Source organism: Oryx dammah, unplaced genomic scaffold (genome assembly GCF_014754425.2).
Source record: "Oryx dammah isolate SB20612 unplaced genomic scaffold, SCBI_Odam_1.1 HiC_scaffold_2, whole genome shotgun sequence".
NCBI lineage: Eukaryota > Metazoa > Chordata > Mammalia > Artiodactyla > Bovidae > Oryx > Oryx dammah.
Genome location: NW_024070186.1, coordinates 182,239,738 through 182,265,076, shown reverse-complemented (window position 1 = coordinate 182,265,076; position 25,339 = coordinate 182,239,738). Strand labels below are relative to the sequence as shown.

General features: G+C 49.1%; 1 protein-coding gene across 2 annotated transcripts in view; it reads right to left on the bottom strand.

The window, feature by feature from the left end:
* The window catches only part of LOC120876459 (katanin interacting protein), a 235,688-nt gene that overhangs the window by 86,192 nt on the left and 124,157 nt on the right, over positions 1 to 25,339 (bottom strand). For both annotated transcript variants that reach the window (XM_040258385.1, XM_040258393.1), the window contains 5 exons: positions 13,037 to 13,209; positions 12,004 to 12,063; positions 10,131 to 10,237; positions 7,885 to 7,987; positions 2,419 to 2,634 (listed from right to left, as the gene is read on the bottom strand). In XM_040258385.1, the coding sequence (XP_040114319.1) occupies positions 2,419 to 2,634; positions 7,885 to 7,987; positions 10,131 to 10,237; positions 12,004 to 12,063; positions 13,037 to 13,209 (659 nt within the window). The remainder of the gene's footprint in view (positions 1 to 2,418; positions 2,635 to 7,884; positions 7,988 to 10,130; positions 10,238 to 12,003; positions 12,064 to 13,036; positions 13,210 to 25,339) is intronic.

The following is a 25,339-nucleotide window of genomic DNA, read 5'->3' as shown; positions in this document are numbered from 1 at the left end:
CCCTGTGGACAGGCGGTGTTTCTTGGCTATCTCACATGTACACTGCCTTTCTTTCAGTAACAGCCATGAATTTCTTCAGGGAGGATTCCCTCCCTGCCCCACTGGGGCATCTTAGTGGAACTGGCACCAAGGTGCCTGGGCCTCCTAGTCAGGTTGGTCCATCAGCCTTCCTCTCCTGGGACTGGATATCCCCAGCAGAGAGACAAAATGACAAGTCATTTTAGCAACCAATCAACCGACAAAGAGGGTAGCCTCCCACCAAAAAAAATGACCAAACTTCTGGTGTTCAGGCATCCCTGGATGTTACCAAGAATCCCCAAGTTTCCCACGGGGCCTGTCCAATTCTGGCCTGAGTCTCAGTGAATATACCAGCTACGCAAAAGGCTTGCAACACATTTTCTTTCCAAAAATTTGCTATAGCGAGCCAGACTCAGGGTCTCTTGCTGGCAAAATAAGAATCACATGGATTATCCAGGCCTCCCACTCCCATTCTACAGGAGGAGGAAAAAAGCTGACTCTCAGAGAAGGCAGGTAAGATGCCCAAGGCCACAGAGTCAAGACCAGAACCTGAATATCTAGAACCGGGGATTTCAAAGCCCTCCTTTCTGGCTTTTTTTTATTTAAACAGGAATAATATTTGCTTCACAGAGGTGGCATTAGTGGTAAAGAACTCGCCTGCAATGCAGGAGACAAAAGAGACATGGGTTTGATCCATGGGTAGGGAAGATCCCCTGGAGGAGGGCATGGCAACCCACTCCAGTATTCTTGCCTGGAGAATCCCATGGACAGAGGAGCCTGGCAGGTTACAGTCAGTCCATGGCATTGCAGAGAGTCAGATACAACTGAAGCTACTTAGCACTCATTGCATTACTACTACTACAACTGGTAACAATGAAAACAGCAACAGCTGGTGTTTCAGAGCTCTTTCGGAGGTGTGGTGCCAAGTTCTTTATATTTACATTGATCCTTACTATTGTATCAAGGTAAGTGCCACTATGATCCCCGTTTCACAGATGAGAAAACCAAGTAGATGTTAGGTAAGTTACTGGTGGTCATGAAGCGGTACGTGATTAAGCTTGGAGCCAGGCCTTTCTGCTTCTTGGGTCTGTGCACTGTTATATTTGAATAAGATTATACATACGACATACTTAGCACTGTGCCTGGCACAAGGCAAGAACTACAACTGTGGCAACCGTTTTCATTTTCAATTCTTTTTTAAAAATTAATAACTTGCACTTCCCTGGTGGCGCAGTGGATAAGAATGTGCCTGCTGACGCAATGGACACGGCTTTGATTCCCAGTCTGGGCAGATCCCACATCCCACGGGGCTAAGTAACCCCACGCACCACAACTACTGAGCCCACGCTCTGGAGCTTGGGCGCCGCGACTACGGAAGCCCAGGTGCCTAGAGCGTGCGCTCTGCAACAGGGCAAGCCACCGCAGTGAGAAGTCCGTGCCCCGCAACAAAGAGTAGCCTTGCTGGCCACAGCTAGAGAAAGCCTGAGCGCAGCAACGAAGACTCGGCACAGCCAAAAATAAATAAATACATAAAAGTTTTGAAAAAATCTAATAATTTGTTCTTTGGAATAGAAAAATATGTGTACAGGGCAAGAAATTTAAAAGGTACAAAAAAGCATCCTAGAGAAAGCCTTCCTATCGCCCCTGTCCCTTGTTCGGCACGTTCCGTGACCCAGAGGCAACCTCTGGTCCCATGTTCTGGGCCCCTCCCAGAGGTCAAGGTGATGGATGCTGAAGCCCACAGCACAGTACAGACGTCGGTGCTGGGCGGTCTGTCTCAGCTTAGCTCCGTCTCCTGTGTCCAGCTTGCAAGTGGCAGGAAGAGAAAATGCCAGAGCTTTTCTTTCTTTAACTTTTAGATATTTGAAAGAAAGCAACGTTCTGTGTTTTCTAAGTGTATTCTCTGTGTCCCAGGGAAGCAGCACCCGGAGTGGGTACATGGGCCCTGGGCCAGGCTGCAGGGTTTGCCCTTCCCGCACCTTCCAGCTCTGTGACCTTGACCAAGTCAATGCCCTTGTCCAAGTCTCAGTTTTTCATCTACAAAACAAGGGTCTCAATGACACTCCCCCTCCCCAGGTCCTGTGTCTGGTGGTGATGACTGGGTAAACTGCAAAGGTAGATAAAGCGGGTGAATTGGCTCCTCTTTGTCCCCCAAATCCCCAAAGAAAGCCCCATTGAGCGGGGATCTGGAAAAGTGCTCAGGGAGTGGGGGGTACCATTTGGAGGCTCTGCCTGTACCTTGTTCCCAGGCTCCTCCCCACTCTGCCCAAATGAATGGCAGAGACAATCACAACATCCTTCCCCTCCCCGCACCCACATCCTCACCATGGACTTATCCTGGACAGAAAAAAATGCATTAAAGCACGAGGCCAAGGCTCACTCAGGACCGCCTCCACTTACAGCTAAGTTCCTGTTGACCAAGTGGCCCAGGTCCCCAGGCATGTCTGTGTTCCGGATATCCACGTCATGGGGTGACACGTAGAGCTTTGTGTTGTTCAGGTCGAAGAACTCAACTTCCGTGAGGCCCACCCACGACGTGTTGCCCCAGTTGGACAGGATTTCCATGGTCACGTAGATGGCATCTTTGATCTCTTCTGCTTTTGGTCCCGATTTGTCCTTAACAAGAAGAAAGGTAATGCCACTGGATGAAAACAGGACAGGTGGAATCCAGCTCGACCGTGAAATGACAAGGTATTTGGGCTCTCAGTGCCTCGGTTTCCCCATCTGTACAATGAGGATAAGACAAGCATTACAGATGGTTACCATGGAGCTTTAATGAGTTCATATTTGTAAGGCATTTAAAACATAGTTACTGTGGGGATTCCCTGGTGGTCCAGTGGTTAGGACTCTCTTCTTTCCCTGCTGGGGCCCAGGTTCCATCCCTGGTCAAGGAACTAAGATCCCGCAAGCCACTCAGTGTGGCCAAAAAAAAAAAAAAAAAAGTTATCAGTGAACCCTGGCACTTAGTATTTTCTGTAAGAGTCCACAAATAACAAAAAACGTTTAAAGGGATGTCCCTCATGGTCCAGCGGTTAAGAATCCTCCTGCCAATGCAGGGGACACGGATTTGATCACTGGTCTAGGAGGATCCCACATATGGAGCAACTAAACCTATGTGCCCTGACTACTGAGCCGGTGCTCTGCAACAAGAGAAATCGGCACACACCACAACTGGAGAGTAGCCCCCACTCACCGCAATTAGAGAAAGCCGGGCGCAGCAAGGAAGACTCAGCGCAGCCAAAAATACATAAAATAAGTAATAATAAAATAAAACTTAAAAAATGTTTAAAGGCAGATTCTTCCTGAGTATGCACTTTTCTCACCCACGACCAAGGGTTCAGGTCCTGTAGGCACGTCACAACTTCTGCTGAACTGGGCAGATATCTGGCCTGGAGAATTTCATGGACTGCATAGTCCACGGGGTTGAAAAGAGTTGGACACCATTGAGCGACTTTTACTTCACTAGGGACTAAATTGTGTCACCTCCACCCCCCCAACGCGAATTTGGATACTGAAGCCCAAAGCTTAATTGCTCAGAAGGGGATAGGGCCTAGAAAGAGGTAATTAAGACACAATGAGGCTGGTAGGGTGGGCCTAACCCATTCTGACTGACATCCTTCCAAGAAAGGGACATTTGGACACCAAGAGAGACACCAGGGATGGGCAGGCACAGAGAAAAGGCCATGTGGGGACACAATGAGAGGTGGCCATGTGTGAGCCAAGGACGGGCCTCAGAAGAAAGCCTGCCTGCCAACACCTTGCTCCTGGATTGGTGAGAAAAGAAGTCTCCATTGTTTAAGCCCCCAGACTATGGCATGTGGTTGTGCCAGCCAAGCCAACAGCCTCTGTAATACGGTAGATCAGGGGTCCCCAACTTCTGGGGCAAGGACCGGTACCACCTGTCAGATTAGCAGCAGCATTATAGATTAGGGGAAAAAAGCACACAAGAAATGTAATATGCTTGAATCATCCCAAAACCATCCCCTCACCCCCAGTCCGTGGAAAAACTGTCTTTCATGAAATCGATCCCTGGTGCCAAAAAGGCTGGGGACCACTGCAGTAGATAACACAGGATGCTGGACAGGTCAGTTGACATCCCTCTGCCTGGATGGGGACCAGGAGATGACACCATCAATCTGACAATCCTATCCTGGAGATTAAGCAGGATACATGTGTGGCTCAGTGGGTAAAGAATCACCCTGCAACACAGGAGACCCAGGAGATCCGGGTTCAGTCCCTGGGTTGGGAAGATCCCCTGGAGGAGGGCATGGCAACCCACTCCAGTATTCTTGCCTGAAAAATCCCATGGATGGAGGAGCCTGGTGGGCTACAGTCCAAAGAGTCGCCAAGAGTCAGACACGACTGAGTGACTAAGCACGTGTGAACGCTCCAAGAAGGCCCGGTCAGCAGTCCCGGCCTGTGTGCCCTCTGTAAGTGGCCATTTCCGCCCATGTCTCTCCTCCACTGATTTTACTGCCCACCTCCTTCTCGGGCAAGCTGTCTGGTCTGGGAGGGCGTGAACACCATCAATCAACGGCCGTGCCGCGGAACGGCTTCCTGAGGCCCCTTGTCACCCCGACCGCAGGGCTGGTCGCCATGGATCAGCCACTCAGAAAACGGTACCTTCCCCACAGGCACATGCCCTCTTAATTAGCACTGTAATCTGCGACGGTCCTGTGAGCAGGAAGCTGAGCAAATGAACAGCAACTGTTCCCTACTTATTTTTTTTAATTAATAGCCAGCGAGACGTGCTAGCGCTCTCAGTGTGCATTTGGATAAGCCTTGATTGCCAGGCGATGGGCGGGGGATGCGGAGGGAGGGAGGTCAGCTCCCTGCTCCCGGAGGGAACGTAGGGCCTGTTTTTATTAGCAGACCCCACGGCTTCCTTCTTCTCTCCCACGGGCCCATGTGGAGCCAGGGCCAAGCCCTCTGTTGCCTTGGGCCTGAGTCCCAGGCTGGCAGGAAGGTGATAAAACCCTACTGGCCCGGCTCAAGGCGTGAGGATCGGGAGGTTAATGAACTCGTGCTTGGGAGGCGCATCCGCTGCCCGTTGAGCCGCGTGGGAGGCGTGAAGAAGTGGCGCTGGTCACTGCGGCTGTGGGCCGTCGGAGGGAGGCCAGCTGGGAGGCGAGGTGCCCTCCGGGAAGGCCTGCTAGATCTCACCCCCGGTGCAATCTAAAGTGTGTGAATGCCCTCAGCAGCGTTTCTAAATGAAGAAGCTGAAGGGTCTGTTAACTAAGGAAGTGTCACAAGTTGTCGGTGCTGCAACCTGATGGCGAGTCCTGCTCGATTTAGGAGGGAGGGCTGTGAGGCGAACACTGGCTGGGAAGCTTCTGGACCCTGGCATCACTGCCCCCCTTTCACCAAGACCACCTGCTTTTCTTTTGTCAAAGTTGCCCCTTCTCTTTTCTGAGCCGTGAGATATCAAGGAGATGGATGCTTTCCTAGCCCGAGGAGGAGCTGAACTGGTCCAGTCGATCAGTGTGTCCTGATGCCTGGGCCACCTGGGGGGAGTGGGTCAGTGATGGGCACATGACCTAGTCTCAGATCTGTGTGTGGAGAAACCGCTCAGTTCTCCTGACTGTGGGGTCTCAGGGTATAACGGAGAGAAGTGGGGATCACTGACCATTGAGAGATCATAGGGAGGGAGCAGAGCTGGGACTGGGCACTGAGGTGGGGATGGGGCTCAGAGATTCGGCTGACATGGTGGAGACACAGTGTAAGCTTCTGGATCAAGCCCTACCTGAGCCTGACTGTGACATTCACTACAAAGAAATCTCTCATTTTTCTTCTCTTTTTTCGTAAGTCAGTTTGCCCTGGGTTTCTTGTTTCCTGTAATATAAGGAGACTTGATCCATCCAGGTTCTTTTTTTTCTAATTAACTAATTTTTGGTTTTCCTAGGTCTTTGTTGCTGTGTGCAGGCTTTCTCCAGTTGCAATGAGCAGGAACTACTCTCTATTGCATTGCACGGGCTTCTCACTGAGGTGGCTTCTCTTTATTCGGGAGCACAGGCTTTGGGCACGAGGCCTTCGGTAGTTGCAGCACTCGGATTCAGGAGTTGTGGCTCTCAGGCTCTAGACCACTGGCTCTGTATTTTCAGCACTTGGGCTTTGTTGCTCCCCAGCATGCAGAATCTTCTCTGACTGAGGATCGAACCCATGTCCCCTGCATTGGCAGGTGGATTCTCCAATGTATCACCAGGGAAGTCCCATCTAGGTTCTTTTTAATGTGACTGAGGTTTCACCACACTTAGGATCTTTATGGCTAAGAAAGCAACTGTATCATACAGGGAAAATGCTGCTGCTGCTGCTGCTGCTAAGTCGCTTCAGTCATGTCCGACTCGTGCGACCCCATAGACGGCAGCCCACCAGGCTCCCCCGTCCCTGGGATTCTCCAGGCAAGAACACTGGAGTGGGCTGCCATTTCCTTCTCCACTGCATGAAAGTGAAAAGTGAAAGTGAAGTTACTCAGTCGTGTCCGACTCTTAGCGACACCATGGACTGCAGCCCACCAGGCTCCTCCGTCCATGGGATTTCCCAGGCAAGAGTACTGGAGTAGGCTGCCACTAGCTTTGCTTTCCGTAGATTTTTCTAGAAGGCATATTTCCTGGTTGGTGCCAGGCACCAAGTCACTTGCCCTCAGAGACCTTTCCTGTTGCAGCCACACACAGTGGCCCCTCGGGCTGTGGATTATTTACCCAATTGGACTGCCATCCACTCCCAGGACCAGACAGCTTAAGAGGCTTGTCTAGGGTCACATGACCTCTAAATGATGGCAAAGACTCCAAGCCAGGACTCCAGTCTAGGTTGCAGCAGAGCTCATTCTGATGTCATATGAGCTTTACGTGTGCCTTTGGGAGGACTTCCTGTTAAGTCTCCATCGGCCAATCACAAGGTGAGTGACTGCTGTACCAAACAGTTATAAGAAAGGCTTGGGTATAGGAAGTGGGGAGAGGATGGTGTTGGACACAAACCATTTGACCAAAAAGAGAAAAGCATCACCTGTTATTCCTCCATCCTGATGCCACCTTGCCCTTTCACTCTTCATGTCTCAGCTCCATCAAAGCACTCAGCCAGTCATATCTTTGCCCAATTGCTATAATAATATTGGACTCCATGAAGATGGACATTACCTTTTGCAGTTAATTTTATGTCCTTAACATTTTCTATCTGTATAAGCTCCATAATGAAATGTCCATCCTTTTACACAACTGCCTTGTGCCCATATATCATACTTTCCTGATTAACTGTATTATTGTGAGACATATATGTTATTTCTGTGTTTTTTTCCTCTCACTTTCGCCTACTTTCAATACTTTTGGAATAGACATTTTTGTGTCTATATACTTTTTAATTTCTGTTGAGGGGTTTCTTTAGGGTAAAGAAGTAGGCTTGTCAGGCTGGAAGACATAAATATTTCTAGGGCTTTTCCTGAGTCTGTTCTTTCTGCTTTTCAAAAGCTTTCCACCCTTATTTCTGTTGCTACCAGCAGAGTAAGATGGTCAGTTTTACTGTAACCTTGCCAGTGCTAGAGGTGATCATCAAAAATAATTTAACTCAGATATCAATGGAATGTTAAGGTTGCCCTAATTTTTATCAGTGATGTTGGATATTTTTCTATTAGACAGGCTACTTATATTTCCTCCTGGGTGGACAGACTTCTGTCTGCTGAAACTCAGTGCTTCATTACATGGATGTCTGAGTGCTGGGGAGGGGGATGGAGACCTGGGCAGAAAGATGCTGAGTTTACTGCTGTCCGAGCAGTTCCCACCGGATAGAAACGATCGTCCCGAGGGGCCCTTTTCCCCTCAGCCTGCAGGCAAGTTGAGAATGCCCTGGGAAAGCCTCGCAAGTCAAGGTTCTCACCTCTGGGTCCAGCACTTGCTCCTCCATGGGTGAAACAACCCAGCTGAGACGGGCGGAGTCACTTTCAATGGCCTGGAGGACTTTCAGAAGCTTCTGCTGTTGTCTGAAATGTGATTTTTGTTTTAGCAAACAAGTAGTAATAAATGATAACACAATAGACAGCATTAGACAGCATTCCCATTAAGGGTACCATGCTTACTTTTCCATTTCAGAGAGAAGTAACAATTTGAGAAGAAAATACTCGCACCCAGCAGAGAGATCAAAGGCGCACATGGGCTGGTTTTCTCCCTTTATAAATAACTGTACAATTAGCCCCGAAAGAAGGGCCAAGTAAGAGAAACTGCCTGAGGCCAGAGCCAGCTGATCTCCTTAAGCAAACTTTTAACCTGTACAAGTCTAGATGGGCAGATATCCCTGGTCATCCAGTGGTTAAGCATCCACCTTCCAACACAGGGGACTCCGGTTCGATCCCTGATCAGGAAACTAAGATCCCACTAAGATGCCCTTAGCAGGGCAACTAAGCCCATGTTCCGTAACTAGAGAAACACTGTATGCCACAACAAAGACGCAGTACAGCCCCCAGAGTCCAGAGCAGGGTTCACCCAGTACAGCCTGCAGATCAAACACAGCCCACAGCCTGTCTCTATGTGGCCTGAAAGCTAAGAATGGTTTTATGGTGTTAAACGGTTATTAAAACAAAACAAAAAGTGGAAAGCCTAAAGTATTTGTTATCTGGCCCTTTACTGAAAGGCGCTTCTGTGGTAGCTCAGATGGTAAAGAATCTGCCTGCAATGCAGGAGATCTGGGTTCAACTCCTGGGTGGGGAAGATCCCCTGGAGAAGGGAATGGCTACCCACTGCAGCATTCTTGTCTGGAGAATTCCATGGACAGAGGAGCCTGATGGGCTACAGCCCATGGGGTCGCCAAGAGTCAGACACGACTGAGCAACTAACACTTTCATGACTTCTTGTCTAGGCAACTTTCCTTCCCTTAGCCCAACCTGCCCTCCCCTCCTTTACTGAAAAAGTTTGCCAATTCCTGACCTGCTCAGCACCTCTAGTTTCTGAGGACACAGCATTTCAAACCTGGAAGAGAGTTGTCTGCAAACACACCCCACTTGTGCTGTTTAAGGCTGAGAATCCCCAAGACCCTGAAGCGCAAAGGATCTTGAGGACAAAGAAAGAAGCATTCAGAAAGAAGCACTTGTAAATAAAACTGTATCTGATGTGATATGTCCTTGTGGCTCAGCCCTTCCGCTCCTGGAGGAAACTTCAAGTTTTGATTTATGGTCACAGGGCTACACAGCGTGGTTTCCAATCCGGGGTCTGCAGGCTCCTGGAGGAATGGCTAGCGGAGCTTTTAGCCTATTCAGAATTTTTCTAGAAATTATCAAAGGCAAACTCCCTCTGGGCAGACACAGATCTGGAGAGTATGCAGCTTGGTCAGGAAACTCTTCCTTTGTGCAAACAAAAAGCCCCCATCTTTCAGGGCTGATGCAGCCCCAGGCCAGAGCCTCAGCTTAGCGACCACCATGCAGGCTGGACTCCAGCGGCTCTCGCCCCTCAGCACCAGCACCGCACAGCCTACCATGCGCCCACTCTCCACGGTGGCCTGGGGAGTGTGGCGGGGTACGAGTGCCTTCTTCGACCTACTGGCTGGTGCATCTTTCTGAAGATCGATGTTGCCTGAAGACTAGAGGAAAGCCTTTATTTTGATAATAAAACCTGACAGCGCCAATCACTGAAGTGACGTGTAAAGGGAATAGAAAGCGGAGTTTGAACCAACTCTGAATAGAGAAAAAAGGTTCAAAGGGCACTGCTTTGGGTCACTGCCTGCCGTGTGGGCCACTTCCTGGAAAGCTCTGAGAAGATTGAAGTTTTACACTGGCTGAACCAAACCAAACCAAGCAAGCCAAGAGTCGGGTCTGAAAGCAATCAAGTCAATTTCATGCTTCTGGGCTGAAAGGAGGGGGAGGGGGGATGCAGTCTCAGCGACCAGCTTTAAATGGTCTGGAATCATATAGGAAATGCAAAGAAAAACCTCAGTTAATAAGATTCTCATGGCTGCATGACTATGCTAAGTCACTTCAGTCGTGTCCGACTCTGTGTGACCCCATGGACAGCAGCCCACCAGGCTCCTCCGTCCACAGGATTCTCCGGGCAAGAATACTGGAGTGGGGTGCCATTTCCTTCTCCAGCATGACTATGGGCTGCTTGTTCTCATTTTGAAGGTGCTTAGATAAGTACCTGCTCCCCAAAAGGCCGATTCTGTCGATGGCTTCACTGACGGCTCTGGCTCCCCCTGCTGCCCTGGCTGGCTCCTGCGTGCTGGTCGCCGTGGTGATGGGAGGCAGCTGAGGAAGGATGCAAAATCTCATGAGACAGATGTCTGAGGCGACCGTCCTGGCCCAAGCCACAGCAAAGCCATGGTCAAAAGGACATGCTCCACAGATCATCAGCCCCGTTGCGGGCAACTGGGAGCTGGAATGAGGGTGACAGCAAGTGCCTGGGGCTGATTAGGTTTCTAGAAAACCCTCACACGATCTTCGGCAAAAGATGGGGTCTCCGTTTCTTATGATCTGGGAAGTCCCAGGGAATGATCAGCTTCAATGAGCTATTGAAAAATTTCTCTCTCATCAAAACCTTTGCCCACCTCCAGTGAACCTCTGTGCTATTTGCTACAAAGTAATGGGACTCTGTGGAGAATTCCAGTAACATTAGACCCTTTGATTTTCAATCCTCCAAGCCTTTTCCCCTTCTTTTTCATTTATCATCTGAACTAAAAATGTGCTTTGGTCTCTATCTGCAAGTAATTGTAGTCATTGGAAGCTCTGTGAATCAGGGGTCAGGTCATCCAGAAATCCTGGACCACAGGGTAGGCAGTGTGGCAAACCTGTCAGAAATATTGACTGGCAACGGTTTCAGAGGACCAGGAAATAATAGAAAAAGCAGGAGGGTTGCAAAAAGAAAACCATAGTGTTGCTCTGGGGTGCTGCCCTGCCTAGCACTCTATTTCATGAGCTCTCTCTCCAGTTCCCCACTGCCCAACCTACTTCCCCTGCCCTCTTCTGCTCCAGGAGTTTCTCCCCTCCTGGATTAGGCTAGGCTCATTCCCACTTCAAAGCTTTCCCCCTGTTCCTTCCATATGGAATGCTATTCTCTTGCCAGCTGACTCCTTAATCGACAGGGCTCAGCCTAGATCAGATGCCCTCCAAGAGGCCTCCTCAGACCACCCTGTGGGAGGCAGCCACCATCCCAGAGTCTCCCACCCTCACCTTTAGCACCTTTTATTGTCATCTCTCTCTGAAGTCACCGGGTTATGGATGGCTTAATTGCAATATTGTCTGCAAGCTCCCTGAGGCCAGGGGCTAATCTGGTCTGTCTGGGCCACCTCTGTATTCTGAGGATGTGGAATAGCCTTGGGCACACTCTAGCAAAGACATTCCCAGCTGTTTTATTAACTCATATCCATCTTTCCTGGGGCCACCTTTGCTGAGATTGGCCTAATCCAACTAGGTAGATATATATTTATCTAGGACACTAAGATCCAACCAGTCCATTCTGAAGGAGATCAGCCCTGGGATTTCTTCGGAGGGAATGATGCTGAAGCTGAAACTCCAGTACTTTGGCCACCTCATGCGAAGAGTTGACTCATTGGAAAAGACTGATGCTGGGAGGGATTGGGGGCAGGAGGAGAAGGGGACGACAGAGGATGAGATGGCTGGATGGCATCACAGACTCGATGGACGTGAGTCTGAGTGAACTCCGGGAGTTGGTGATGGACGGGGAGGCCTGGTGTGCTGCGATTCATGGGGTCGCAGAGTCGGACACGACTGAGCAACTGGACTGAACTGAAGATCTGTTTTTGTATTATCTTGTGAAAAAATAGAAACCTAACAAGGGACTGGGAGTCAGCAGGCCTGGGTGAGTTCTTGCTTCTGCTCATAATCATGGGCAAAGCGCTCCAGCCTGGGTCTCCCAAGCTGGGAGATGGGCAGAATGCCAGCATGCTTGGGAAGCACAGCGAGGGCCTGCTGGGACCGCGGCAGGGAGGCCCTCTCGAGACTGTCGGGCGCTGTTGGGCACGGTGCTCTGCCGTTCCTCTCAGGACTTCACTGACCTCAGAGGTCTCCTCCTTGAGCAGACTGGTCCATGACTTTGCTCGTGGTCCCTCTGTGTCCTGGAATGATGGAATCACATGATCTGAGGTCAGAATAAAGCCATCCACTGCACCCCCTTCACCGACAGAGACAAAGACTGTCTTGTGATCACAGATGCGAATGTCAGGGGCATAGGGCTGAGCACCAGGAAAACAGGCAACAGATGATGCTTGATGATCACCCCAAAGAGTAGCCCGAGACAGGGCCTGGGGAGCAACTGGTGGTGGACGGGGCTCTGGGCTTGTAGGCACTCAGACCTCAGCCACTTCCACAGACAGACATGCCCCGAGAAAGCCCCTCTGATTCCTGGGTGCCATCAGCCATATCTAGAAAACAGGGTCATGAAACCAGTCCTGCCTGTCTCAGGACTACTGTGAGCATCAAGCGGGACAAGTTAAGGCAAAGGGTTTCAACAGGTGAGTTGGGGAACATGCTTCTGAGAAAGGATGTGGACACCGAAGGATGCCCGAGGCGCCCCCACTCCACCCCATCATCCATCTTTCTGTTTGGTGCTCAAATGCCAAGGCTGTGGGCGCCAGCGTAAACTCCTGTAGGGCCGGGGTTGGGGGAGTTTCCTGAGCAGGTGAAGCAGGCCAGGGGCGGGGTTTTAGGGAGTGGTGAGGACTGCTGAGGCCAGAAGGGCTCATGCTCTGGGAAAGGGGGTCTTTCCAGAGAAGCCAGAGATGGCTGTTGTCTCCATTCTTGCTCTGACCCACCAGTCTACAGCCCTGGTTTAAGGTGTTCAGGGTTTGCAGGGAAATCAGCAAGGATTGGAGGTACTTAGGACGCAAAAGACGGAAAGGAGGGGGAGGAAATGGGGACTTGGATAGGTCAGTGAGATTCAGGCAGTGCACAGGCTGATTGGTCTGAGGTCAGGGGCGCCCCACAGCTCTCTCTCCTCATCATGTGCTCTTGGCAAGCACGGCTCAGACACCGCCTGGTCCCTGAGTAGCCCGAGTCCTCCTCCATCCTTTCCTGCTGCAGGGGATGCACCTGTGGTGGGCTGGCAGGGGGCTCAGCCTTTCTACTGAGGATCGCCCTCTGCAGGGCCTCGTTCTCCACCTGGATGGCTCTGAGCACAGCCGAGGCATCTTCCTCTCGGTCCTCAGCCTCGCGCACCAGTTTCCGGGTTGCGGATAGGGGTCTCTCTCGGCGGCTTCCAGGTCCTGGGGGCGGAAAGCAGGAGGTTCTGCTTTAGACTGCATTCTGGGAGGGTTGCTCCAAATCGATTAGACTCAAATTGAGGAACATTCTATAAAACAACTGGCCTGTACTCTCCAAAAATGTCAAGGTCAAGAAAGACATAGATAGCCTGGAGAGATGCTCCGGATGAAAGGGGATGGGGCAGAAAAGGTAGCTGAATGCAATAGCGATCCTGGGGGTGGATCCTGGGTGGGCAGACATCTCACTAAAGAACATAATTGTAGCAAGTGGAGAAATCCAAGTAGAGTCTGTGGCTTGGATAACAGTATTGTATTAATGCTAAATATCCTGAATGTCACATGTAAGTACACTGTAGCAATGGAAGATGAACTCCCCTGTTCTTAGGAGATACATACTGCAGTGTTCAGGGTAAAGGGGGCCGCTGTCTACAAGTTAATCTCAAATGATTTAAAAATACACACAGAGGGAGCAGATATAAAGCAACCACAGCAAAATGTTAGCAAGTGGTGAACCTGGGGGGATGGAGGTGTTGGTTGTACTGTCCTTGCAGTTTGCCTTTACATCTAAAATCGAAATAAAAAGTTAAAAAAGTAGACTTCTAGCAAAGTGCCTATAAAGAATAATCCCTAATATTGTGGAGAAGAATGGGTGGTTCGGAATCATTGTGCTTTATTTTATTTTGTTTTTGTGCGGGTAACAAGAATTACAAAGAAATTACTCTTCAGTTGAAGAAAAAAAAGTATTGCACAACTGAAGTTGATGGTAGACGTTCTAATGAGTGGAACATCGACTTTATAAAGTGATAAGACTGGTTCAACCAATAAGACTGGTTGAAAAAAAAATACATTCTGTTATGCTCTGTTGCTGTTCTTGTTTAGTCAGTAAGTTGTGTCTGACTCTTTTGCGAGCCCATGGACTGTAGCCTTCCAGGCTCCTTCTGTCCATGGGATTTCCCAGGCAAGAATACTGGAGTGGGTTGCCATTTCCTCCTCAAGGGGGTCTTCCTGACCCAGGGATCAAACCCAAGTCTCCTGCCAAGTGGGTTCTTTACCACTGAGCCACCAGGGAAGCCTCAACACGTAGGTACTATCCCTGGGTGATTTGCTCACCCAGTGGAATACTATACAGCTGGAAAAAACAAAAGGCATTCTAAAATATCTACAGATAAATATGATGACTTGAATTTGCTTCATAATCTGGTGCGCAGTGGGTGGGGTCACAGATGAAACTGGCCATCAACTGACTATTGCCTAGGATAGGCAATGAACATGGGAGGTGTCTTATGATAACATCTCAATTACTCACATTTGGATTCTTCCTCTGTTTAAAAAAAAATTCTCTATTTAAAAGTAGAACTGCTCAAAATGTTTCCATTGGGATGTTTAAAGAGGCTTTAACCTACTGAATTTCATCCTCTAGGCAAATATATATTGAGTGCCACTCTGCCAGGCTCTGTTGTTAGTAATGGGGACAGCGGTAACCAGACAGACCAAGATTCTCACCCTTGTGGAGGGAGGCAATAGCTGGAGAAACAATAAATAGTCTAGGGTGTTCCATGTCAGGAGATGATATGGAAAAACAATAAAAGCAGAGCAAGGTAACAGAGATGGAAAGTACAGGATGGCAAGATGGGCGTCGCTGAGCACTGGCGAAGTGTGGTGCACACACTAGTGTGGAGAGATTTGAGAAGGGCTGGGGAGGACAGGTCACACAGGGCCTTGGAGGACACTGTAAGGTCATAACTCTGAGAGATCTGAGGAGTCAGAGAAGGCTCTAGAGCAGGGGACCTGACCCGACTTAGGTGCTGAGTGGAGACCAGAATGAAGGGAGATGAAGGGGAAAGCAGAGGGGCCAGGCTCCTGCATCTGTGCAGGGGAGGGGGCACACAGAGTGTGGTCGGTTTCTGCATGTACGTTACAGATGGAGCCAACAGGATTTCCGGCCAGAGTAGATGTGGCGGGTACAGAAAGAGAGGAGTCAAGGATGACTCCAAGACTTTGGTCTGAGGAAGTGGATGATGGGGTTGCTCTTGGTTGAGCTGGGGAGGGCTGTGGGAGGAGCAGGTTTGGAAGAGAAGAGCAAGGGCATCTTGGAACCAAGAGATGTGATTGGCATCAGGGTGGAGCTGTCCAGCTGGCCTGTACACACACATGAGTGTGAAGTTTGGGAGGGTGGTCTGGGCTGGAGACGAGAATTCAACATAGGCAACTTGATGGCACCACTTAACAACAGTCTCCAGACCTCCCTGGTGGCCTCGTGGTTAAGATTCCACCTGTCAATGCAGGGAACATGGGTTCGACCCCTGATCTGGGAAGATCCCACACACCAAGGAGTAACTAAGCCTGTGTACCACAACTACTGAGCCTGCGTGCCTAGAGCCCACGCTCTGCAACAGGAGAAGCCACCGCAATGAGTGAAGCCTGTGCGCTGCAATGAAGACTAACCCCTGCTTCCTGAGACTCACGGGCAGAAATGAAGACTCAGTGCAGCCAAAACAAAACAAAGCAAAAATCCACAGAAAAACAAACAATAGTATCAAGGATTGACATTAACGCTGGCTTATAACCAAATAACTGGGAATTAACATGTATGAATTCTCTGGGGTTTGGTTGTTGTTCAGTCAGTAAGTCGTGTCCGACTCTTTGCGACCCCATGAACTGCAGCACACCAGGCTTCCCGGTTCTTCAATATCTCTCAGAGTTCGGTCAAACTCAGGTGCATTGAGTCGGTGATGCCATCCAACCATATCATCCTCTGTCGTCCCCTTCTCCTCCTGCCTTCAATCTTCCCCAGAGTCTTTTCCAATGAGTTGGCCCTTTGCATCAGGTGGCCAAAGTACTGGAGCTTCACCTTCAGCATCAGTCCTTCTCATGAATATTCAGGGTTGATTTCTTTTAGGATTGACTGCTTTGATCTCCTTGCTGTCCAAGGGACTCTCAAGAGTCTTCTCCATCACCACAGTTAAAAAGCATCAATTCTTTGGTGCTCAGTCTTCTTGATGGTCCAACTCTCACATCGGTACCTGACTAGTGGAAAAACCATACTTTGACTATATGGACTATACATATCTGGCCTGGTGCAAAGACTTGTTAAAAAACCAGCAGCCTTCAATCACCATGACCTCAGTAAACAGGCACCCATGGTTAGCAAAGATTCAGCTGGAGCCCTTTACCCTCCTGCTATGTTCTGTTAGATTTTGCATCTAAATGAGAGTTCAAGTAGCAACATCAAGAATGGCTTTGGCTGGAGAGGGAAAGAAACACACAGCAGCTCTACTGGGGTGGCTTCCAGGATAGCCAGATACTGGGCCGATGGAAAAGGTGCGGCATGTGCGTGCTTATCCAGTCATGCCTGACTCTTTTGTGACCCCATGGACTGTAGCCCAACAGGCTCCTTGGTCCATGGGATTATCCAGGCAAGAATACTGGAGTGGGTTGCCATTGGGCTGATGGAAAAACTAAGCTAAAAGGAAGGGACACCAATTTCTACCAGGCATCCAGTAGAGGGGCTTTGAAGGTGAATGTCCAGGGACTAAGGCAGGCACTCTGAGTAATTGAGACTGAATTTGGGGGGTGGGGGAAGAAGGAGGGAGTGGGGGAGATGGGGGAGGAACAGCTGAGTCACCACCAAGCTCCAGCCAACACCTACCAGATAGATAGTGCTGTGCTTCTAGTGCCAACTTTTTTTTCCAAAGAAAAGCTAGAATCTGAAATGAAAAGCTAGAATATGAAGTGACAGAGGATGAGATGGTTGGATGGCATCACCGACTCGATGGACATGAGTTTGAGCAAGTTCCGGGAGCTAGTGATGGATAGGGAAGCCTGGCGTGCTATAGTCCATGGGGTCGCAAAGAGTCAGACACGACTGAGCAACCAAACTGAACCCTAAATTGTATTTGTTCATAAAGTACTCCAGTTTTTAGGAAACATGAAAGCCAACAGAACTCAAGGGCTGGTCTGATACAGGTCATGGCAAGTCCAAGCTACTCCCCCAGGCAAGTCACGGGCACCCAAAGGAACCTTTGTGGGCCTTTGGGTGGCAGGCTGGCCTGGGCGATAGCGGCGGTGGGTCATTCTGACTCTGATGGACTCTTGCTGTGGCTCCAGTGCTGCTCCTGGGGATAGATGGTAAGCACTGCTGGCAGCGTGACCTGGGGATTCCTGTCTCCCTGGTCAAGGCTGCTTTAACTGTTTTCGTTTCTTATCAGCTACTCGGCCTGCTCTACCCCTCGAGGGATGAGCAGGTGAGAGCTGGGAGGAGCTGATTTAACAAGCTGATGAAGGTGGGGACCCTCATTGCTATGGAAACACGGCGGGTCCAGGGGGTGTGGTGAGGCCACTGGCATCTTCCTCACGAAGGTTCCTGAAGCAGCTGGGGGATGGAAAAGAGGGTGAAAGGAAGGCATGGCTGTGGGCTCCTCGAGCTGGAACTGAGGAATCCTGAAGCATCAATGCACCCTCACCCCAAGGGGAGCTGAAGCAGAAATGGGTTCCCCACACGGCACGGGCATTAATGCCACAGGCTCTCGACTGTCACTACACTGTGAGATGAGATGCTGGTCTGGGTGGGTGGAGGGTACAGACGAGGGTGAACAGGCACACCCCATCCTCACAGACCTCCCAGTCACGGGGCAGAGGCAGACATGAATCAGTACACAGGACACACCAGCAGTAGGTCACAGGTTCTGGGAGGAAAATCAAGCAGGGTCAAGGCCGGAGATGACAGCAGGGGAAGGAAACTATTCCAGACCCTCAGTCAAGGAAGGTGACATCTGAGTGGAGACGTGAAAGTGGTGAGCCTTGTGAATACCCAGATGGGGAGGCTCCTCCAGGCCAAGAGGGCAGCAGGTGCCAAGGCCCTGTGGTGGGTGGGGCTTGGCACACGGAGGAATGCCCCAGGGGCGGGGCTGGGGGAGCGAGGGGAAGTCTGGTGGGCAGCAGGGGTGGAGAGGTCTCAGCTGGGCTCTCATGGGACCCCGAGGCCACCTAAGCCTTAGAGGCCTCCTGCTACTCCAGGAGGCCATGCCTACCTGTTTAATGCTACACCCTGGTTCCCAGCACGATTAATGGATGGAAAATGATTTCAACTCTGAACCTTGTCAATCTCAGTATCTGCGAATGTCAATAAAACATATTGTTCCCTCCACCATCTGCAATAAAGCAGAGCTGAGAAATTCAAGATCCCTTCAGATCCTAGAGAAGACCCCAGAAATAAGGGCTGAAGAGCTTGTGTACAGTTAAACAAACACATCAACACTCTGATCTAGGGGTACAAACCCCAGTGTCAGTGAGAGATTCTGGCAGCACAAGGATAAGGAGAACCTGGGCATTCATAAGTTCCTTCTTTTCTCTTTTTGGATGTTTGTGACTTTTTCTTATTAAACTTTTTATTTTGTACTGAAGTATAGCCAATGATGGAATAGGAAATGGCAGCCTACTCCAGTATTCTTGCCTGGAAAATTCCACGGGCAGAAGAACCTGCCAGGCTACAGTCCATGGGGCTGCAAAGAGTCAGACATGACTGAGCGACTGAACACACACACAGCCAACGAACAGTGTTGTGATCCTTCCAGGTGGACATCAAAGGGGCTGAGCCCTACATAACACAAGTATCCATTCTCCCATAAGCTCCTGCATTTCCTGCTTAGAACACTTACAAAGTTAGTCAAAAAAAGAGGCGCTATGTGGTGGCCAGTGCTTTTTTACTATCACTACATGGGACTTCCCAGGTTGTTCAGAAGGTAAAGAATCTGCCTGCAATGTGGGAGACCCAGGTTCGATCCCTGGGTTGGGAAGATCCCCTGGAGTAGGAAATGGCAACCCACTCCAGTGTTTTTGCCTGGAAAATTCCATGGACAAAGGAGCCTGGCAGGCTGCAATCCAAGAGGTCACAAGAGTAGGATACAACTGAGTGAGTAAACCGCCACCACCACATGGCCAAAAGCCTCCTCCTCTTACATCTCAGTGACCTGGGGCTGGGGTGGAGCGGCGCATCTAAGATAATTATCCGTAGCCTTACACTTGCCTCTTCTTGGGAAAGGATAATCAGGAAGGCATTTTCTTCATGCAGGACCCAGTTTTATCTGCACAAACCCTTCTGCCCTGAGTGTCTTTCACTTGGGAGGGAAGGCTCCTGCGACAACATGGTTGTTGGGTCCTGCCTGTGCCCTTTGAGTCATATTATGCTAAGAAGATGCTTTTAAAAATTAAATCAGCCTTTCTCCCAGTGAAGGTCAATGCCGCAGCTCCACTACCGGAGTTCTCCCCACCCCTGGCTGCCCAGAAATGTGCACACAGTGCCCGCGTCCTCCTGATTCACACCCCCGCTGCCGGGCTGTGTAGACTGCATTTCCTCATTGCACACGAGGGTGCCGCCTTTTGACTTCATTGGAAGTTCCCCTTGCTCCTTCGGGTGAGCTGTTTCTGCACCGGCCTGAGCCCCATGTGAGGGTGGATTTATTCTCATCACAGCTGTGGAGAACAGTGGATTTATTCACACAATAGCTCAGTGCCACCACCGAAAGCCAAATGGTACATTTAAATTTATCCCAAAGCTGCTCTTTTCTGGTTGAAAACTACCCCTCTTCTGTGAACTGCACTTTCTCCTCGCTTCGCTAGAACTTGGCTTTCATCTCTGGAAACAAAAGAGCGTATCAACTGAGGAGATTTACCGTGAATGCAGCACATGTCACAAAGAAGACGTGAGATACGGGCTGTCCGGTTGGCTCTCCAGCCAGGCAGCTTCTCCCCACCCGCTGGCTGTGATTCAGTGATTCAGAGTCTTAGCAAAACGGCCCCTTCCCACAGGCAAGCGGTCTTTGAGGTCAGCCGGGAATCCGACGAAATGGCAAACATTGCGTCCGAGAATCACACAGCTCTAGTGTAGAGCTCATAGACGCGAAGCCCGATGGCTGAGGCAAGCCTGTAGACTGTGTTGAGTGACTTTTGTAATTGGAAACAGATGTTAAGTTAAAATAAATTTTTAAAAAGGAGGAAATTCACGTGAAAATCGGGATTCCTGGCCTCTCTTGAAAAGTCATGTGATCTGACAGCCGGCACCGGCATGCCTACATGGCAGCTAGGCGGTAGGGAGCGGCGCCCCCTGTAGGCAGGGCATTGGCCCTCCAGCTTCCACAGTGGTGGTCACGTGCCCCTCAGCCTGGCAACGACCTGATGTGTATGGTGAAAGGTTTGGGAAATGGCTGACTTAGCCCCCTTCTGTCTTGAGCTGCCCACACTCCCTCTGAAATCCAACCAGGAGGGGGATGGGGGCTTGCCTGCTGGGAGGACCGCTGACATCTGAGTGCTCCAGAGCCTCTGTGCATTTTACCCTGACTCACTGAGCATGCACACACAGCCTCATCCAGTTAGCTGCTTCCCATGGTTCAGGAGACTGCGACAAATGACCACAAATGACTCCCACATGCAACATGCCACGTCGTGCTGTGACACCCCCACACCCTCCATCAAGAGGTGAGTGAGTTGCTTCAGTCATGTCTGACTCTGCAACCCTATGGACTGTGGCCCGCCAGGCTCCTCTGTCCATGGGGATTCTCCAGGCAAGAACACTGGAGTGAGTCGCCATGTCCTCCTCCAGGGGATCTTCCTGACCCAGGGATCACACCTGGGTCTCTTAGGTCTCCTGCATTGGCAGGCGGGTTTTTTACCACGAGCACCACTTGGGAAGCCCCCCATCAAGAGGTAGCTGGAGCCTATTTCTCTAGCTGGGCTTAGCCTGGTGACTTCCTTTGGCCAACAGGTCCTTCGCAGTCACAACTGAGCAGATCCTTTAAAAAGCACTTGCATGCTGAGGCGTGTCCTCTCTGGCTGCCTAGAGACCCCCAGGTGCTGGATAATGAGACCACATGGAGCAGAGACAAACTGTCCCAGCTGAGGTCCTCGGGCCAGGGGGCCTGCCAGACACTGTGAGTGAGGCCATGTGAGATCATCCAGCCCACTAGCTCACTATGGAACCAGCCAGTCCACCCGCAGCAATAATAAAAGGCATTGTTGCTTGCAGCCACTGCAGCATGGAGGGGATTGTCAGGCAGCAGGAGATAGCTGATACACCTGGCTTGTCAAAGCCCGTGCTCATCTCATCTCTAAAGGTTGTTTGGGGGCCTTTAGGGGCAGATGCTCTCTGCAGCCCTTAACACTCATCTTTCCGCTGCTGTCTCTTCGTGAGCTCAGGAATGCACATGATTTTTAATGATGTTCAAGGAAGGTGCCAGCCCCCATCTCCTCATCACTGACTAAGCAACTTGTACTCTTTCCTCTTGCATATTACAGTTCTTTGCTCCGTACCTGGCCTCTGAAGAATTTGTAGCAAAATGTCCTGTGTGGTTAATTTTTATGTGAAATGAGCAGCAGTTGCTTTCAGGCTCCGGAGACAGTGACCTTCATGGCATCCATGTTTTCCTTCAGGGAACCACCTCTTCCCCAGCTTCTCAGTCCACATGGTTTGGAGGCAACTGCGTCTAACCCCACTCCTGGCCCTGCCTGGGCCCACAAGAAAACAGGTGCCTCTCCCTGACTGTGGAGTTTAGAGATCAGTTCAGAGGAGAGCTGGTCCTTGGACTCTGCTGGGACTATTAGGACTATTAGGAAGAGGAGCTAGCAGGAACCATCTCTGGGCCATGCTGAGACTATAGATGTGGTTCCCAAAGTGTGGTCCCTGGAGCAGCAAAATCAGTATCACCTGGAACTTACTAAGAATTAAAACACTTATGTTCCACCCTAGATGCACTGAATTAGAAACTGGGGCAGGGTCCAAAAATGGGGCGTTAATTTGCTTGTTTATCACATAATTCTGATGCATGTTCAAGTCTGAGATGCACTGGATTAGAGGAGAGTAGAGCTAAGTGATAAAGAAACACCTTCCTGGTGATAGCATCATCTGAACACCTGGATCCCACCATGCCTGAAGCCAAACTATAGTTCCAGACTTTTCAGATCTGTGAGCAATACATTTTCCCTTGTCGCTTCAGCCGGTTTGGATTTCTGACCCTTGCTGTTAATCGTGAACACTGACACGTGTTATGAGACGCTGGACTTTGGCAGAATGGTCTTTCTGCAGTGGGTCTTCTTGACAGCAATGCTAACTGCAGGGCTGTCAGGGTCTTCTAATTCACTCATGCTGAGGGGTGTTACTTTATTTCTACGTTGGCAGCTTGTCTGGGGAAAGTGGTTCAGATATATCACTTCCCTAAAGCACTCTGACACCTTGGACAGTAAACTTTCTGCATTAAAGACTAATGTTCTCTCACCCACAACAAGACAACAGGTCCTTTCCTGGAAGGCTATTTGATCGAGACCAAAGTAATCCAAGACATGAGGCCCTTTCATTAGAAGCAGGGATAATTATAGTGATAGAGAGGAATTAAACTCTCGTGGAGTTGCCTCATATGTACATTTAATTGACACAAATTCAATTTTATGACTTTGGCCACAGATAAAGGGACAAGGAGAGAAATAACTCTTTTAAGAGTGCAGGCCATAGGTTATACTTATGGTAATGGCTAGCTAGCTAGCTAATCCACATCAACCCATCCCTGGAACACAAGCAGAAAACCTGGACCAAATAGTATTATGAAACTCTGTTTATAAAGAGAAATCTGTTTGAAGGCATGGAGAGTGAATAAGACGATGAAGGGTTACAGGCAGGAAATGAGAAACCCAGAGAGGTGAACTCAGCACCTGGGAAGTGCTTCCCCTCAAGGTGCTCCTGATTCTAAGAGCTGCTGCAAAGCTGAGGAACTGAACAGAGCTGGTGACAGACTTGGGGCTACAGTCTGAGAGTCAGGGCGACCCAGAAATAGTCAGGAGTGAAGGGCACAGCAATATAAGCAAATCCAAATTACAGTTGACTACTGTAACAACAACAGTAATAATAATGATGATGTCTGGTGAGGTTTAATATTTACAGAGAATTAAAATGCATGACAATAAGCATTTAATTTTGGAGAGGGGTAAATGGAGCTAGACTTGTAAGGTCTCCACTGAATGAGAAGCAGTAAACTTGCTAATTTAAAGGAGACGCTAATAAGTCAAGAATGCATGTTGCAATCTCTGGTAATGACTAAAGGATAATAAAAGAATGTATAACTAACAAGCTAATAGAGAAGAAAAAAGAGGGATAATACAAAGTAATCAGTTCAGAATAGGGCAAGAAAGGAGAGAAAAGGAACATAAGAGAGGCGGAACGAATAAAAACAAACAATAAGATGGTAGATTTAAAATCAAATCTATCAGCAATTACATTAAATGTAAATGGACTAAATGTGCCCATTACAACACATAGATTGTTAGAGGATAAAAATAAAAACCAATTACATGTTGTTTACAAGAGATAAACCCCAGTGTAAGGATGCAGAAAGTTTGAAAATAAGAGGATGAAAAAAGATGCAGCACATAGAAGATTAAAAAAAAAGAAGAAGATATACCACATAAACACTAACCAAAAGAAAGCCGGTTGACTTAAAGACAAAAGCATTTTTAGAGTAAAAAAGAGACAATACATGGTGATAAAAGGTTCAGTTCACCAGAAGACATAAAAAGGCTGGTTTTGTATGCCCCTCACAAAAGACCTCCCCCCACAAACAGAAAGTAAAGCATCTAAGCAGCATGGGTCTTTCCTGGAAGAGGGTAAGTGCATTTGATTCTTCTGTCCGTGCAGCTAGTCAAGGTCCTGTGCCGCTGGAGGCAAGGACCTCCCAGGGACCTCAGCGTAATGCCAGTGCTTAAAAACACATTTTTTCCTACAACCCAGGCTCTAAACATATCCAACTGCTTCATCTGGGGCTCAGCCAAGAAGCTTTGGTCGTCCCCACCCTGGAGGAGCAACGACTCTCTTGGGCTTAAGGAAAGATAATATGTCTCTATGGGGGTTTCTAGATAGAGCTGCATATATGCTACACTTGATCATCAGCTGGAGGGATTTCAAGGGTAGATTTGGCACCTGTACCTCCTTGACCTTTGGAACCTCATCCGTGTGTGACATGTAGCTCCAATGCCATCCCATTTCAGTGTGAGGATTGTGCAACACAACGGGTTTCAACTTTCTTTTCTTCAAATTCGGCTTCTGTAGGAGCATGCGCCTTTATCAGATAAACGCTGAGCTCCAAATCTGTTGAAAATGAGGATTCCACCACCTCAGTCCTCTTTAAGGGAATCAATGGGACAAGCTAAGAACCACCTACTGGGGACAGCTGGTAATCTGATATTTATCAGATGGACCCACTGTGTATGCGAAGGCACGCTTCTTTGCCATGGTGGCCAGGAAGCTCACAGTCACGACTGTGACCCCACCTCAGGCATTCATTTGTTTACTCCCGGCATCATCTTATTGTTCCTACTCTTGTTTTCCCTTTACCTTCATTTCCTTACATATTTGTTAAAATCTTCTTGCGCTACCCAATTTGTTCTGTCAGAACTTCCTGGAGAAAGGCAGATTATAAATAATTAATGAAGCTCCACTTCTCAAAATGCTACACATCAAGGTATGTGTTACCTGTTGACTTGTTGAAAACAAACCCGAGGACCTGTGGATGTCACCTTATTTGGAAATACTGTCTTTGCTGATGACCAGGTTAAGATGAGGTCGTTAGGGTGGGCCTCAATTGAACATGACTGGTGTCCTTATAAAAAGAGTAAACTTGAATCCAGAGACAGACGTGTACACAGGAAAGCACCAGGTGAGCATTGGATTATGCTGTCACAAAGCAAGGAACTATCAGAAGGTAGAGAGGTGCCTGGAGCAGATTCATCCCTAGTGCTTTCAGAAGGAACATGGCCCTGCTGACACCTTGATTTTGGACTTCCCAACCTCCAGAAATAGGATAATAACTGTCTATTGTGTAAACCAATAAGCTCTTGGTACTTTGTCACAACAGCCTAGGAAACTAATACAGTATTCAAAATGACTTTACTTGATATGTGATTTAACTTTAAAATAATAACAGTTAGGGGACTTCCCAGGTGGTCCAGTGGTTGAGAATCTGCCTTCCAATGCAGGGGACACAGGGTCAAGCCCTGATTAGGGAACTAAGATCCCACATGCTGTGGGGAATTAAGCCTGCATGCCACAACTAAGAAATAAGGGAGCCAAATAAGTAAATAAATATTTTAAAAATAC